The 15238-nt window shown below is 49.3% G+C and overlaps 1 protein-coding gene across 2 annotated transcripts in view; it reads right to left on the bottom strand.

Annotated features, from left to right (window-relative positions):
* LOC144732109 (glutamate receptor ionotropic, delta-1-like) overlaps positions 1 to 15038 on the bottom strand; it is a 262706-nt gene extending 247668 nt beyond the window's left edge. For both annotated transcript variants that reach the window (XM_078613383.1, XM_078613384.1), the window contains exon 1: positions 14386 to 15038. In XM_078613383.1, coding sequence (XP_078469509.1) covers positions 14386 to 14479 — 94 coding nt within the window. In that variant the 5' untranslated portion in view covers positions 14480 to 15038. The remainder of the gene's footprint in view (positions 1 to 14385) is intronic.
* Positions 15039 to 15238: the final 200 nt, after the last annotated feature.

The raw sequence follows: 15238 nt of genomic DNA, 5'->3' as shown, positions 1-15238 counted from the left end.
AATAAACTGCTCACCCGTTGATCAATGAATTTCTTACACGTGGTGCTTTGCTCTGTTTACTCAAGTCGCTTAGATTGTCAATGCAATTGTTGGGAATGCAAGTTGTGCACACTTGCCTCTCGAGGTGTTAAGAGGTGTTAAGACCAAATCTTTATGTGCGGGGGAGGGGGGGCGGATGGGGGCTGGTGGTTTCATTGACGTTTACAAAAGCGATGGGCTTGTCATTACAGCAGTTGTCGTGGCTTTTGTGCGCTCAGGAGCGGGACGGCTCAATGAACGTGATCTATTTAGAATTGGCTAGGAAGGTGTGTGTGTGTGACTTGCATGCGCGCACCTGTGGTCGGAACTAGGAGGAGGAAAATCACCGGTCGGTCTTATTCCGTTCATTAATTTTCTCTCTCTCTCTCTCTCACTCTTCATATATAAAACGTGCTTCAGGGGGTGATAATCTTTTTTTGGGACAATATTGCAAGGTTGTTTTTCATTCTGACCACCATTTCCCATCTTCTGGCATAAATGTTCATGCCGTTGCGATAGTCTTTGTGCTATAAAGCGTGGGGGCGAATACCAAAAATTCAAGCGGTGCAGGTAATTTGCCTCCTGCGTAAATGCTGGAGACAGCACTTAAATTTGATTTCAAATTAAGCTCAGCATTGTTCGGGTGACACTGGGGATTTTTCAGCTCACTCGTGCAACTTATTTTCATTACTGCCCCCCCCCCATTCCGCCCCGTATTAGTTCAAGGTGCGTCCATTAAGTTTCATGTCGTCAAAGTGCTTTCACACGAGAAACTTTAGATATTTGATTTTTTCGGAGGAGGGCCTCGAAATCATTTTTTATGGCAGAGCCATTTATTTAACCGTGAGCCGCGTGACATCTCGAAGCCGGGAAACGGGCAGCAGCAGCAGCAGCCTTAAAATAAATCTTGTTTCTTTGTTCTCTTTCCAAGTCAATTGGCAAATGAAACAAATGTTGGCTCCAGCTGGGTTAACGTGCATGGCCTGCCTGTCTGGCTTGCCTGGCCTGCCTGTCTGGCCTGCCTGGCTGCCTTCGTGCGGCGGGAATGAAGTTGAAGCCACACGCAATCGACGGGGGATCACGGGAATCCGAAACCAGATGGGAGCTACAAAAGACGAGGGGGGGGGGCGGTCGTGAGTGTGGAGGGCATTACATTATGCTTCATGTTTTTAATGAGCGTTTTGGCCCAATGCTCATAATTAATCCGCGGGCCATCATTAACACGAACACACACTGGCCTAATAGTTATCGTAATAAGGTTGCTTATTATGTTTCCGTTTCGTGTTAATGGCGCGAGTGTTGTGACATTTCGCGCGTAATCAAGCGTGCATAATAAGCGTTTTCATCTCGATACACACCTGCACGCCAATGGGCAGGCCATTGTTATGCACGGCTTTGCTTACAAAGCCGTGCGGTTTGTTTCATAGTATCTCTTCCCTCCTTTCTTCTTCTCGGCCACAAGCCCGCGATTGGTGCGCTCGCATTTTATATCCGAGCGAGACGCATTTCGGCACGGAAGAGGGGAGGGGGCCTTCATCCACCAGTGGATAGATAATGCGCTGAAGGCTCCTTCCAAGCACCAATGTGAAACTGATGACACCGGAGGCGTAAGATATGAATTTTCTTATCAGCGGTAACACGCGTGGCATGAAGGGCGAGGTGGTGATATTGCACGCACACACAGCCCGGAAAAAAAGAAAAAACACAACAAAGATGCCTTGCTTCGTCTTACAAACTGTTGGGGCAAGTGTTTGTTCGGAAGCGCCTGTTACGGTCAGTCCGTACGGTGCAAGATGAGGTGGTTGCAGTGCCGGATTATCCTCGGAGCAAAAGTAGCTACATATGCTAGGGGCCCCACACTTTCAAGGGTCCCGCGCTAAACGCTTTCAAGCTATCAATTCCGGTTCAATGATTCTGCACTTGCTCTATTACTATAGTACTATACTGCCTTCAACTTTTACGAACGACTGGGTGTTTAAGGTTAGCGATTTGTCGTATTTTCTGGCTGTATAGCAAATGAAAACATACAATTACTTTACTATGCAAGTTCTAAATTTAGTGTTTTAATATGTGCTTTTTTTTATTTAGGGCCCCTTCATAACACATGCCCGCAGGCCCCGCACCAACTTCACCCGGCACTGCTGCTGCCTCGTGACGTTGTTTATCAAGGACCCCACCACCGTCTCGTGTTCACCACGCAGTGCATTGCGACTCGTGAATTATTGAGTTTTTTGTTTCGTACATATCGAATTTGACAACAACAAAAACGGCTCCTCTTGTTAGTTTGGATACCGACCCCTGGGCTTAGCACCACGCTCAGCCACATTTGTCTCCCCCGTGCCGATGTTTAGACACTGCACCAGGGCATACTCCCCTAAGGCCGAGTTGATGAAGGGGTGAAGATATAGAACAGGTTCGGATACCACGAAATGTTAGCCATGGCTGGGAATCAAACTTAGGTGACCGGTTTTGTCGCCACTGCGCCGTTGCTTCCAACAAAGACAAAGCTCCCCTGTGTAACCTTAACAGATTGTTGGGGCAAGTGCTGTTAGCGAGCACCTGTGAAGGCCGGTAACAGCACACGAGGGGGTGGGTGGCCAGCACCACGCCCGGCCGCCTTCGTCTACCCAGTGGCGATGTTTACACACCGCACCAGGTCCTCATTTAAGGCTGAGTCGACATAGAGGTGGCCCAGAACCGGTTCAGATAATCGTCACCTGGTATTGGCCGTGAGCGGGAATCGAACTCGGGTCTCAAGGTTCGTAGCGCGGTAACTGCTGCACTACCGCTCCCCAGACAAACACATACACACAACACACACACACTTAAATTTTGATGTAAAGCTTTCGTGACTGCAGGGATTCATATTCTTGGTTCTTTCGGTAAAGTGTTTTTTCACGCCTGATGATGATTGCTTGTGTTGCAGTCGAAACGTCGTGAGAACTGTATTGTTTTTACATAGTTATTTTATTGTTTCCCTTCTACGTGACTTTACCGAAATAACCAAGAATACACACACACACACACTCGTTTGAAATTTTACTTTGCATTGCTTTGTCCTTTCCCGTCTCGGACGAGCATTGCCAAGGTGCACGCTCGATGTGCGTTTGCCGACCTTGAAACCCTACTGGACCCGTCTTTGGAAAAGAGCTTCATAGCTCATCGGATTCCGCCCGCAGTCGAAATAGAGAATCTCGTTCTGTGCAACCGCTTAACGTCATTGCACAACGCAGCACAACCAGTGTCTGGATGTAATGTGCAAAGAGCGTCCAAGAGGCACCTAAATCAGAGCCCAGCGTGTCTAGACACTCCCGCATGCGTGTTTACACGGCAGACTCTGTGCTCAGTTTAGCAAATTGATGATAGACGAGTGCGAATTCAGGTGGGGATTTACTCAGCCTCATTACCGACGTCAACTTCCTCATCAATTATAAAATCGTTATGAAATCATCATTGTCACCAACATCATATTTTTTGGTGCTTTGCTCTTAACGGCAGCTCGTTGGCTGTCATCTTTACCATCATACTCACATCCCTCTGCCCTCATCTTTATTCCCACAAAAAATAATTGTTCCTTCAGCCACCTCCAACATCCTGATCCTCAGCCTTGCTCTCAATCTCCCCCCCCCCCCCCTGTTCATGCTACAAGAAGCCATCTTCCTGTGAAATGCGTCAAATCCGGTTCGTATTTCTCCTTCCACTGCCATTCACCACGACGATAATTGATTTCATCATCACCATCATCATCAATTGTGAAAACATGAATAACCAAATCATGAAAATAACGATTGATTAAATCATCAAAATATCAATCACCACCAACAACATCACCATTACCAATTACATAATCAATTTTTAGTGTTACATTATTAATTATTAAATCATCTACATCAAGTTTCAAATAAGAATAACATTAAAATGCATTGTTAAATTACCATAATCATAATTAGCAATGATATATTAATGGTCAAACCAGTTACATTATCAAAATCATTCATTGTAGAAACATCTCAACCACGTATCAAATCATGAACTTCCAGAATCATAATACTTATCAAATAACTCATTTATAGAATCATCAGTCAATTGTTGCACACTCGAAATAAAGGACGTTGGCAGGTGCTCCAAATCGAGGGCAGACACATTGATTGTGGTTAATAGCAATCTTGTGAAGAACAGCACCGTCACTCTGTAAAATGCATCAGCACGTGTCACACGCAGCCATTATTCCGAGTCGCCATTAACCATGTGGCTGGTTTACACGTGCGGTTATTCATTAACCCTGCCAGCCACCTACAGGCCCAACTCAGTCATCGCATGCTGCTGTACACAATTGCATTGATGCACTGCACAGCACATCAGGACTTTCACAGAACCACACTTTACTCCCTTGCTGCACAAGGATATAATTAAAAGAGTGATCCATTCCTAATGTGCCACACAATTATCAAGCGATTCATTATCAAATCACAATGTTGGTCAATCATACCTAACGTCAGGGTCTGCGTTTGTTGGCAAGTTCAGGTATCCGTTGCTCTCTTACAGATTACAGCTGCCAATCACGAGGGAGGGGGGGGGTGTAATCTCGAGAGCTGTTTCAAGACCGCCAAGAAGAAGATGGGTCATTTGAAAACGGCAACACCTTGAATTTGTGTCTGGATCAGAGCGACTCCTTCCACGCATTACACACGAAACGGCGCGAAGCAGTTGACAAATACGTGGACTTTGGTGAAGCCACGGTCTGTGAGGCACGAGGAGCGATGGGGCCTGTCTGGGCTACTGCCTCGGCTTATCTCAGCTTAGGGGCAGCAGAAGCTCGTTGTGGGGACACCCATTCAAATGTGGAGGGGGAGACCCATCGTGTAAACTGAACTAAAACTCAACTACTTTTTTTTGTATTTTACCAGGTAAGACCCACTGAGCGATGAAGAACTTTTTTCAGAAGCAACCTGGCCACAGACGATAGCTCAACGAAGTGGCTTAGCGTGTGGAAATCTATAGCAGCCAAATACTCGAAACGTACGTTTCAAAATACGGAGGGATGACCTGGGAGAAAAATCCATGCGACCACGGTGAGAACATCCAAACTCCAAATGTACAGGCATCAGGGTCGGGATGAAACCCACGACTTCCTGCATGGCAGGCAACATATCGTCACGGTGTCAAGTCAAGGGTTTTAGTAGAAGGGGGGCAGCGGTGAAGGAGAAGATATGGGAGTCACGGATGAGTAGAGAGCGAATACCGCAGTTGATGTTATCGTTGTTGAATTGGAAATGTCCCATGGAATAATAGACACAAACACTTGCGTATCCATCTTCTTGGTTCTTTCGGTAAAGTCACGTAGAAGGGAAGTAATACAATAATAAAAATAAAACATAATAAAATAATTCTCACGACGTTTCGGCCACAACGCAAGCAGCCGTCTTAAGGTGAAGAATGAAACACCACCAAGCTTGGAGCGTATATTTAAGCTGGGTTGGAAGGGGGGGAGGGAAGAAGAGCGCCTTGACAAAATAATTTGCATATCAAGAGGAATTTAGTATATGGAAAATGCGTATCCATGGAAGCCTCATCGCACCTCAATATTTTTTTCGAGATAGGTGCTGCTCGTTTAGGATGTTTAAGCAATTCCACGAATGAGCGTCCAATTTGACGTGAGATACAAACGGGGAGGATCCTGAGAACACCCACCATGAATATATGATGCGGAGAAGAATCTCACTCATAGCTTCAGGCAGATTCAAGAAATCCATTGCCGTGCTGCCATCAACCGATCACCTCGCAACCCCAAACCTATAAACGCCCGATTTTCTCAGACAGCATTCTTCGTGAGTATTCACCAGGCTGAACCTGCTTAGCTTCTGAGATTAGACGCTTGACATGCATAGTGATTCTCCATGTAGACATGCGGCATACAAAAACGCAGACACCCTGGTTTTGTATACCATATGCTATACAAATACAGAGCAATCAGTTTAGGAGATACTCCACTGATTTCTAATCAACTTCATATTTTTAATTATCTCGGCCTATGCATCGGTGAATGTTGTAAGCAAATCACACTGGCCAGAGTGGGTAAATATACATCAGGAGTGTTACAATTTTAAGTTTTAACTTTATGTTATTACCTTTACAATTTCTAACGTTAGAACGTTATGCGCCTTCAAATTCTGCGGAACCTTTTTTTTTATAAATCACTAATTGGATCGATACATGATAATTACAACTACAAAAAATAGAACAATGCTTACACGATGTAACACGATTTTTGTCTCTGGGTAGTAAGTGTTATTTTTTAATTGATTATGCCTAAAAAGTATGCAAAATGGCTATCATTCCCCACAAACTTTGCTTTTGTGACCAGGACTTAATGTGAAGGAATGAATCAAAAACACACGTTTTCTCACTGCAAATATTAACATTTCTAAATATCACTGTCCTGGTCACGAAAAGCAAAGCAAAGTTTGTGGGGAATAATAGCCATTATCTGTACTTCTGATGCATAAGCAATTAGTAAATAACACTTACTACCCAGGAACAACAAAACAAATTGTTAGTTTAATTATTATTCTGAAAATGATTCATTGTTACAGTATTCCAGAAAGAGAACAATTTAGTCGGGACATTCTGCATTTTCTACAAGCACTTTTTTTTTAAACCACGACCAGCGATAATCGTGATACGACGACACTGCTAGCAACGGCTTCGATACGATTATCGCGGCAAGAATCGCGAGTTATCGTCCACATCGTGGCAGGTCCCACCCCAACGCGTTTCGCATTCGCGCAAGGCGCCCACTACCGGAGCGGTATGAGAATGCCGCGGACGCGCACAGCCCCAGCGCTGTGGTGGTGGTGGTGTGGAGGAAGAGGAAGGGTGAATGTATGGGGTTGCGATGTGGCTCGTGGCGGTTGATGAATTGAATTAATTGGGGGGGGTTTCGCTTTATTTAATAATGTCTCATCATCTCCTCGCACGTGGCGCCTCATCCCTCTAAAAATAAAAAGAAAACCCGGCGTCACGCGCTCTTCTCCGAATGGGATTTAGCCCCGTGGATAGGGGGGTGTGGGGACTGTTTTTTTGGTTTAGTTTAGCCGATGGCGCCGTTGTTACAGCCGAGCCGTATTGAGAAGGCAACGTTGATCACGGGCACGGAATGGAATTATGATAGAGGGTGGGTAGGGTGGGTAGGGGGGGGGGGGTCGGGACGCGTCATAGCTGGGCAGCGAGAGGGGACGATGGGCCGGTGATGGACGAGGCTGGTGACGGAATCGCAGTCCAAGGAGGGAGCGCTCAGCAACCAGCGGGCAAACACCGTGAAGAAGGTGCGCGTGAGATGGGTGGTAGCGGCGTTCAGGGAGAGTGTGGAGGCCTTCATCCAGCGGTGGATTTATCGCTGCTGCTGTTTATGATAAAAGCCGTGTTGCCTTCCAGATAAGAGTTCTATTTTTTTGGTGGGTGGGGGGGTCTCATTAGCAAACAACAAAATGTAATTTTAAAAGATTGGCACGCGTTCTGGCACTTAGACAAAGATCACCCCCCTACAGCCGTTAACATATCCTTGTAGACAAGTGTCGTTAGCGAGCATAGCGTGTGATGTAACCACCACCACGCCCGGCCGCCTTTGTCTCCCTACCCTTGACACAACGCATGCGGTCACTGTACTCATTGGAGGCCGAGTTAACCTACGGTAGCTATCGCTCACCGCCGATGTTTATCCATTGCCGAGATTCGAACTCAGGACACGCCTAACCACACACACAACCTACCGCTGTGGTTGTATATAGCCTTGCCTTGTGACGAATGTTTATAAAATGTCCATACTTGCAGGGTAGAGTGATTGGCTGAGGTCCTGAGCATGAGGATTTCTAAGACCTCAGCCATGGTCCGAAATGAGCGTTTGCATTAATTATTGGCCAATGTATTGCAACCTCATCATCATCATCATCCTCAATCATCAATCCACTGCTGGATGGAGGCCTCCCCACGCCGTCGCCGTCACCGTCTCTCACAGTTGATCATCGTAAAAAAAAACTGCCTCGCACTTTCCTGCACACCAGCTGATTTCATTGCGACATCACGATTCTTGACCATCATCGTCGTCGTCATCCTCCTCCCTTCGAGCGGCGTGTCCTACCTAAGCCCACGTATTTCTATTCAGAGTTTAAATGGAGCTTTTAACCTTTATCCCGTCCTAATCCCAAGTACGTCCTCTAATTAACGTGCCCGTCTTTCTGTCCGTCGATGGCGTTAGCAGAGCATGCGTCTCTCCCACGCATCTCTGCACACGTTTCCATGTCATCTTTTATAAATGTGTCTGAAACATACGTCATACATAGCAGATCATTAGGCGATGCTGCGGCCGCTCCTGCTGCTGCGGTGTTGGTAGTGGTGCACAAGCACAGTTAACAAGCACAGTTAACAACAAACACTCACATTCGGTAATAAACGAAACACCTAAAAAAGGTGACGTTCTCTGGCAATAGCACTTCCTCACAGCGCGTCATGCATGGCAGACAGCACCCATCGATTAAGAACACCGTTCTTCTTCTGGCGCATTGATCAACGCGAACACGTGTGCATCTTTCGTAACATGTCCGTGTCAGACTCAGGATATTTATGTTTAGTGGAGGAGGAATCCGATGAGCTATATAGCTCTTGTTTACAGATGTCCAGTAGGGGCGGGTCAGAAGGTCACAACAACAAACAGCACTAAAACACGGTGGGAGTGCAACTTATAGGACAGGTAAACAATAACTTTAAAATAAATACTATTAAAATGAAACTTCTTTTTTTCTCTTACCAGGTAAAAGCCCACTGACATATTAAGTTTCTTTTTTTAGAAGCGACCTGGCCAACAATGATAGCTCAACAAAGTGTATCATCGTGTGGAAATTCATAGAAGCAAAATAATCGAACTCATTTAAACATCGGGGTATAATATCCAGCAATTATGAGCCTATTGATTATCCCCCAAGCCCCCACACCCTTCCTCCGTCTGTCTATGCGGGACACACGGGGGGGGGGGGGGAGTGACTCACGCAAGCTCACACACACACACCAGTGCGCGTTTGGGCCGAGACACTGAGACGAGAACTCGACTTGCATAGTAATGGGGGCATGGAAACGCCGCGGCGTTCGCCCCATAGAGACGCCCAAAGAAAGGGAAGCATTTCCTCCATTGTCGCGCACCCAAGTGGCGTGGGCGAGCACGTTGCACGCCACCACCACCAACACCACCAACAACAACCACCGTCTCGCCATTAGCAAGGCAGCTGTGGGTGAGTGGAGGGGGTGAGCGGCAGTAACTGCAGCAGAAACGGCGAATAAAGAGCACCGATTGCGCGAGATTCGCGGACAACGATGACGACGACGACGATCTCCATTGAATAAAAGGAAACAAACAGAAAAATAATTGCGCTGCCTTGGACGGCTTTTTCCTAATTGAGTGTCGCAGAAGCGATATCGCTGATTGGTGTAAATGAGCATGAGATGCGCGCGCACTCACACACACACAACAAGTCAAAGATCACCCGTATAGCCCACATAGGTTGTAAAGGCCAGTGCTGTTCGCGAGCACCGGTGAAGGTGGGTACGATGCACAAGGGGGTGGGGGGTGTGGGGCCCGCGACACGCCCGCTCGCCTTTGGCTCCCCTAGAGTTCTGATGTTCCCACACCGGCGTAACGTGAACCCATTTATGGTCGAGTCGACCTCGAGGAGGCCCAGGACCGGTTCAGGTGACACTGATGTATGCTAGCCGGGAATCAAATCCTTAAGACACACACGCACACGTAGCATACACTCACACGTGCTCTCGCGCGCACACACACACACGAGCAGGATAAATTGGATTTTCTCTGCACGTGGTCATCAGCTTTGGAATTCCCTTTTGGCCTCGCCGCAAATATTGCTTGGACCTCAGTGAAGGCTCACGACCGGTGCGTGTCCTTGAATGAGTCACCTGACAGAAGCTGGTCATGGTGTGAGTCACTCACCACCTTGGGGTCATGAATTTACGCGAGATCACGCTATGTTACACTTTATAAATGGTAATTATCAACCAGTGTAATCCACTGCTGTGCCATTGGTTTATTTGAGAAACGGGAGAGAGAGACCCGCTTCACCGATATATTTCTTGCAAACTCCGATTGCCGGGTTCATAGCACAGTGCGCTAACCACTGTGCCACCACTCCCCCCTTCTTTACACACATCCCAGATAATACCAAAACTTGAGATTTTCTTTCATAGAAAATATCTCCAACAAATGCCCAAGAAAAACATATAATGTCCCAATGTCTGCAAATGTTTTTTTTAGAATAGAGTAAACATATAGGCCGTCAAGTCTTCTTGTCGAGTTGCGGTGTAGTGCATTCCATGAATACTGAATACGCCGCACAAAAACTCGCTGATTTGCAACGCTTTTGAGAAGACAAAAAAAAACCTTGGCAGAGTTTAAGGTCGGTAAAAAGAGTGCTTTTGGTTTCCCAACCAAAAGCAGCAATATACAGTAGTTTACCATTAATACATACCCAGCCCCTTCCCATACAGAGCGTAGACCCAGAACACGTTCATTAAAACATATTTCTTTTTCATTGCAATTAACCATTTGCATGTTTCCCGTAGGCTATTCAGAAATTGCGTGCAAGACCATTGCATGGTCTTTCACGCAAACTCAAAGTGGACGCCGAATTGAAAATGATCCAATTTACCACACTCGTGACTAATACGTGTTTACGTAAAGTGTGTACCACGGTAGGTTTTGTAGAAGGCACCCGCGTGTACGTGCGCCTGTGTGTGTGTGTGCGTGTGTGTGGAGAGCGGTAGTGTAGCGGTTAGCGCTACGCTGCGCTATGAACCCGGTGACCCGGGTTCGATTCCCGCTCACGGACAACATCAGTGACGATTATCTGAACCGGTCCTGGGCCTCTCCTATGTCGACCCAGCCTCAAATGAGTACCTGGTGCGATGTGTAAACATCGCCACTGGGGAGACAAAGGCGGCCGGGCGTGGTGTTGGCCACCCACCCCCTCGTGTGCCGTGCCGGCCTTCATAGGTGCTCGCTAACAGCACTTGCCCCGATAGTCTGTTACAGGCTATACGCGGGATCTTTGTCTTTGTCTGTGTGTGCGCTCTGCATCGTGGAGCGGCGGTCTCGCGGTTTGCGCGCTGCGCTGTGAACCCGGCGAACCGAGTTCGACTCCCGTTCACGGCCAACACCAGCGACGATTATCTGAACCGTTCCTGGGCTTCCTCCCCTAGGTCGTCTCAGCCTTAAACGAGGACTACACGGTACGGTGTGTAAACATCAGACAGTGGGGAGACAAAGGCTCCCGGGGCGCGGGGTTGGTCACCCACCCCCTCCGTGTGCCGTGCGTGGCTTAATAGGTGCTCGCTAACAGCACTTTCCCCAGCAGCCTGTTGAGGCTGTACGGGGGCGTCTTTGCTTTTGTGTGCGTGCGTGCTCCATGCCAATTACAGAGATCTCCCGGACTGAGCCCGCTCCCGTCAGGCAAAGCAGGTTTCTTCTTTTTTAGCCTGGTTAGTTACAAGTGCACCTGGCAGGGCTTGCCAGGTGTGGTAGTTTAGGCGTCGCTCAGGGCCGAGTGATTGCTCCCCCGTCACGTGGTGGGATTTCTCCGCGTTTCCCAGGAGGATTTTTTCCCCCTCTCCCCTTCTCTCTCTCTCTCTCCACGCGTGCAGAGGGCCACTCGTCGATGGGATCGTCGAAAGATCTCAATGTCTACGCGGACTCGCCGACATTTGCATAGACTCGCCCGATTACTTTTCATGGTTCAATGGTTGGCACTCTCGAAACCCCCATCGACATCATTTTGACATCGCTCAAGTATTTTTGTCCAATTAAATTATTTCTTCTTTTTTGTAAATAAAACAAAGTGTAAACTGCCATACATTCTACGGTATGTAACCCACATGCACTGGTACAAGCGGGCCGCCATGCCAATGCATGCGGGATTATCGCAAGATTTAGAGCTGTAGATTTTAGTGTGCACACCAACGGGGAAGACGAGACCGCATCTCATTTAACCTCCACGCAATGCGCGGTCAGTCCCCGGTTCCCATACGAGTTAGTAGGTAGCGGGACCATTACGTGGGGGTTTGCTGTACAGGTGTGTGGGAGTTTAGTCGGTCATTGGGGGTTGATTCACCATACTTCACCGGGCTGCTGACTGCGTGGATGGGATCTATTTCGCATGCGGGTTATGGCGAAGGGGCGGGTATGGATATGGTTATGCGAGTGTCTGTGTGGCTATGTACACATTCTATGACGACAACGATTCCCACGATAGTCTTAACAGGCTGTAGGGGACACGTGCTGTTAGCGAGTAGCATCTATGAAGGCCGGCACGGCGCACGAGGGGGTAGGTGGCCAACACCACGCCCGGCCACCTTTGTCTCCCCAAAGTAGCGATGTTTGCACACCGCACCAGGTACTCATTTGAGGCCGAGTCGACCTAGGGGAGGCCCAGTACTTGGGTTGCCGCGTTCGTAGCGCAGCGCGCTAACCGCTACACTACCGCTCCCTACAACGACCCATAACAACAACCGCGCGGTCACCACGGCGCCTGGTGCCATGCTAGGTGCACTTTGAGGCCATACAGCCACACACACACACACGAGCGCACTGCACTATGAACCCGGCGAACCGAGTTCGACTCCCGACCACGGCTAAACGTCGTAGTCGAACGACATCCAAAGAGTTTCCCGGGGCGGACCAGCGTGGTGAAGTATGACCAAACAATCCCCACGACCGACGCGACGTTTTGGGAAGGCGTTCCCATCCAGCAGTAGATTCGCAAAAAGGCTGTTCACACTCGAATGGCACGGTGCTTGCAAATTCCCCCCATCACGCACACAATCACTGCTGTTAGCGAGCGCCTATTAAGGCAGCCACGAAGAGCGAGCTCCAAGTGTGTGAACAGCACTCAGCAATATCCCAACTCACGCGCCTTCATGTTTACACACCGACTTGCATCAGGAACTCGTTTAAGGCCGAGCCTACCTAGGGGGGTGATAGGTACAGGTTGGGATAGTAGTTTATGGAATTGCTGGGTACGTGGCATGATTGTGCTCACTATACCAAGCCGTGCACAGACACAGAATTAGACACAGACACATAATTAGACAGAGACAAACGCGTAGACATTCTACAAAGACAAAGATCCCCCGTACAGCCTTAACAGACTGTTGGGGCAAGGACACCAGAACGCCGCACGAGGGGGTGGAGTGGCCAGCACCACGCCCGGCCGCCTTTGTCTCCCCCTGTTGCGATGTTTTTACGCATCACACCAGGTTACTCATTTAAGGCCGAGTCAACCCAAGGGAGACCGAGGACCGGTTCAGATAATCGTCGCCGGTGTTGGCGATGAGCGGAAATCGAACTGTGGTGGCCGAGCACGAAGCGCAGCGCGCAGACAATTCCACCACCGCTCCCCCAATACATTCCACAAAGACAAAGATTCCCCGTTGAGCCTCGACATAATGTCGGGGCAAGTGGTGTCGGCGAGTAGCGCCTACGAAGGCCGGCGAGTAGCGCCTACGAAGGCCGGCACGGCACGCAACAGAACATACACATAGACGTACACAGACACACACAGACCCACACGCGTAGCGCCGCAGATACATGAAGACAAACCACGCGTCCACACGCTGATAGACTCACACAGACACAAGCGCACATATACAAAGACAAAGATCACCCGTATAACCTTTAACGGACTGTTGGGGCAAGTGCTGTCCGCGAGCGCATATGCAGGCCGGCAATGCGAACATTGCGCCTGGCCGCATTTTTTTCCCCAGCGCCTGATGTTTACACAATTAAGGCTAAGTCGACCTAGGGGAACCCCAGAATCGGTCATATATATTCGTCACGGATGCCGTAAGCGGGAATAGAATTATGGTGGTCTCCCGGGTTAGTCGCGCGGCGCGCTAACCACTGCACGACCGCTCCGCACGTATACAAGACACACAAAGACAAAGATGCCCCGTGTAGCCTTAACAGACTGTTGGGGCAAGTGCTGTTAGCGAGTAGCACCTACAAAGGCCGGCACGGCACACGAGGGGGTGGGTGGCCAGCACAACACCCGGCCGCCTTCGTCTCCCCAGCGGTGATGTTTTACGCATCGCACAAGGTACTCATTTGAGGCCGAGTCGACCTAGGGGAGGCCCGTAACCGGTTCAGTTAACCGTCACTGTGTGTTGGCCGTGAGCGCGATTCGAACTCGGGTGTCCGTCGGTTTTCGTAGCGGCGCGCGCGAACCACGGCACCACCGCTCAGCACAAGACACGCACACATCGACACACACCGGCCCACGAGGAGGAGAAGACGCACAGACACACATTTACCGATGTGTATGATGGAGTCCCCGCGGCATCCCATCCACGCGCAGCCAAAGGCGAAGACGACTGCCAGAGTCCCCATCGCTCTGGCAAGACGCATGGCGACAGTGCCGTCTCCCGTCCTCCTGCAGTTACAGTTCCTCCCTCCTCCTCCGTCTCCTCCTCGTCTCCGTCTCACTTTTTTGTTGCTTTCTTCTTCTTACGGAGACATCCGACTCTTCCTCGCCGGGTATAACCGAGAGCAGCAATAACCCATGGCTGTCCGCCCTCAACCCTCCCTCCCCCTCCTCCTCCAGCCACTCGGAGACTCGAATCCAAGGCGCGTTGCAGCCACTCAGGGAGGAGCGACCGGTCACACACACACACCACACACGCCTTGCACAGCTTACGCTGAAGAATTAAAAAAAAAAGTAACAAAAAATGACATTCACCAAAAGAAAATGTTAAATTGTTAAAGACCTCTTCGATGTTCGGCCACCGAGCGTCATCCGTGCGCACCGTGCAGAGTGACACGGAGGAGCGCGAGGTGCAGTGAGCGCGTGGAGGGGAGGGGGAGGAGGAGGAGGGGGTGAGGTGAGCCGATTTGCAGGGGGGGGCGAGGGGACGGAGCAGCAAACGGTGAATGCTGCCCCGTGTCCTGTGGCCGCTGAGCGCGTTCACACACGACGCGCACACGCGCAGAAGGATAATAATAATATTATTAAATAAGGGAGCGCAGGACGCACGCGCAAACACACGCACACACACGCGCGTGCGCGCACGGGCTGGATGTGCACACGCGTGCGCGCGCACGCAATCACTGCCCCTGCTAACTGTTCTCACGTTTCCAGCTGCGCATCATTACACAGGCGAATCCAAT

The sequence above is a fragment of the Lampetra planeri genome, chromosome 41 (assembly GCF_965212315.1).
Source record: "Lampetra planeri chromosome 41, kcLamPlan1.2.h2, whole genome shotgun sequence".
Classification (NCBI taxonomy): Eukaryota; Metazoa; Chordata; class Hyperoartia; order Petromyzontiformes; family Petromyzontidae; genus Lampetra; species Lampetra planeri.
The sequence above is the reverse complement of the archived record's forward strand: the minus strand, read 5'-3'. Positions and strand labels throughout refer to the sequence as shown.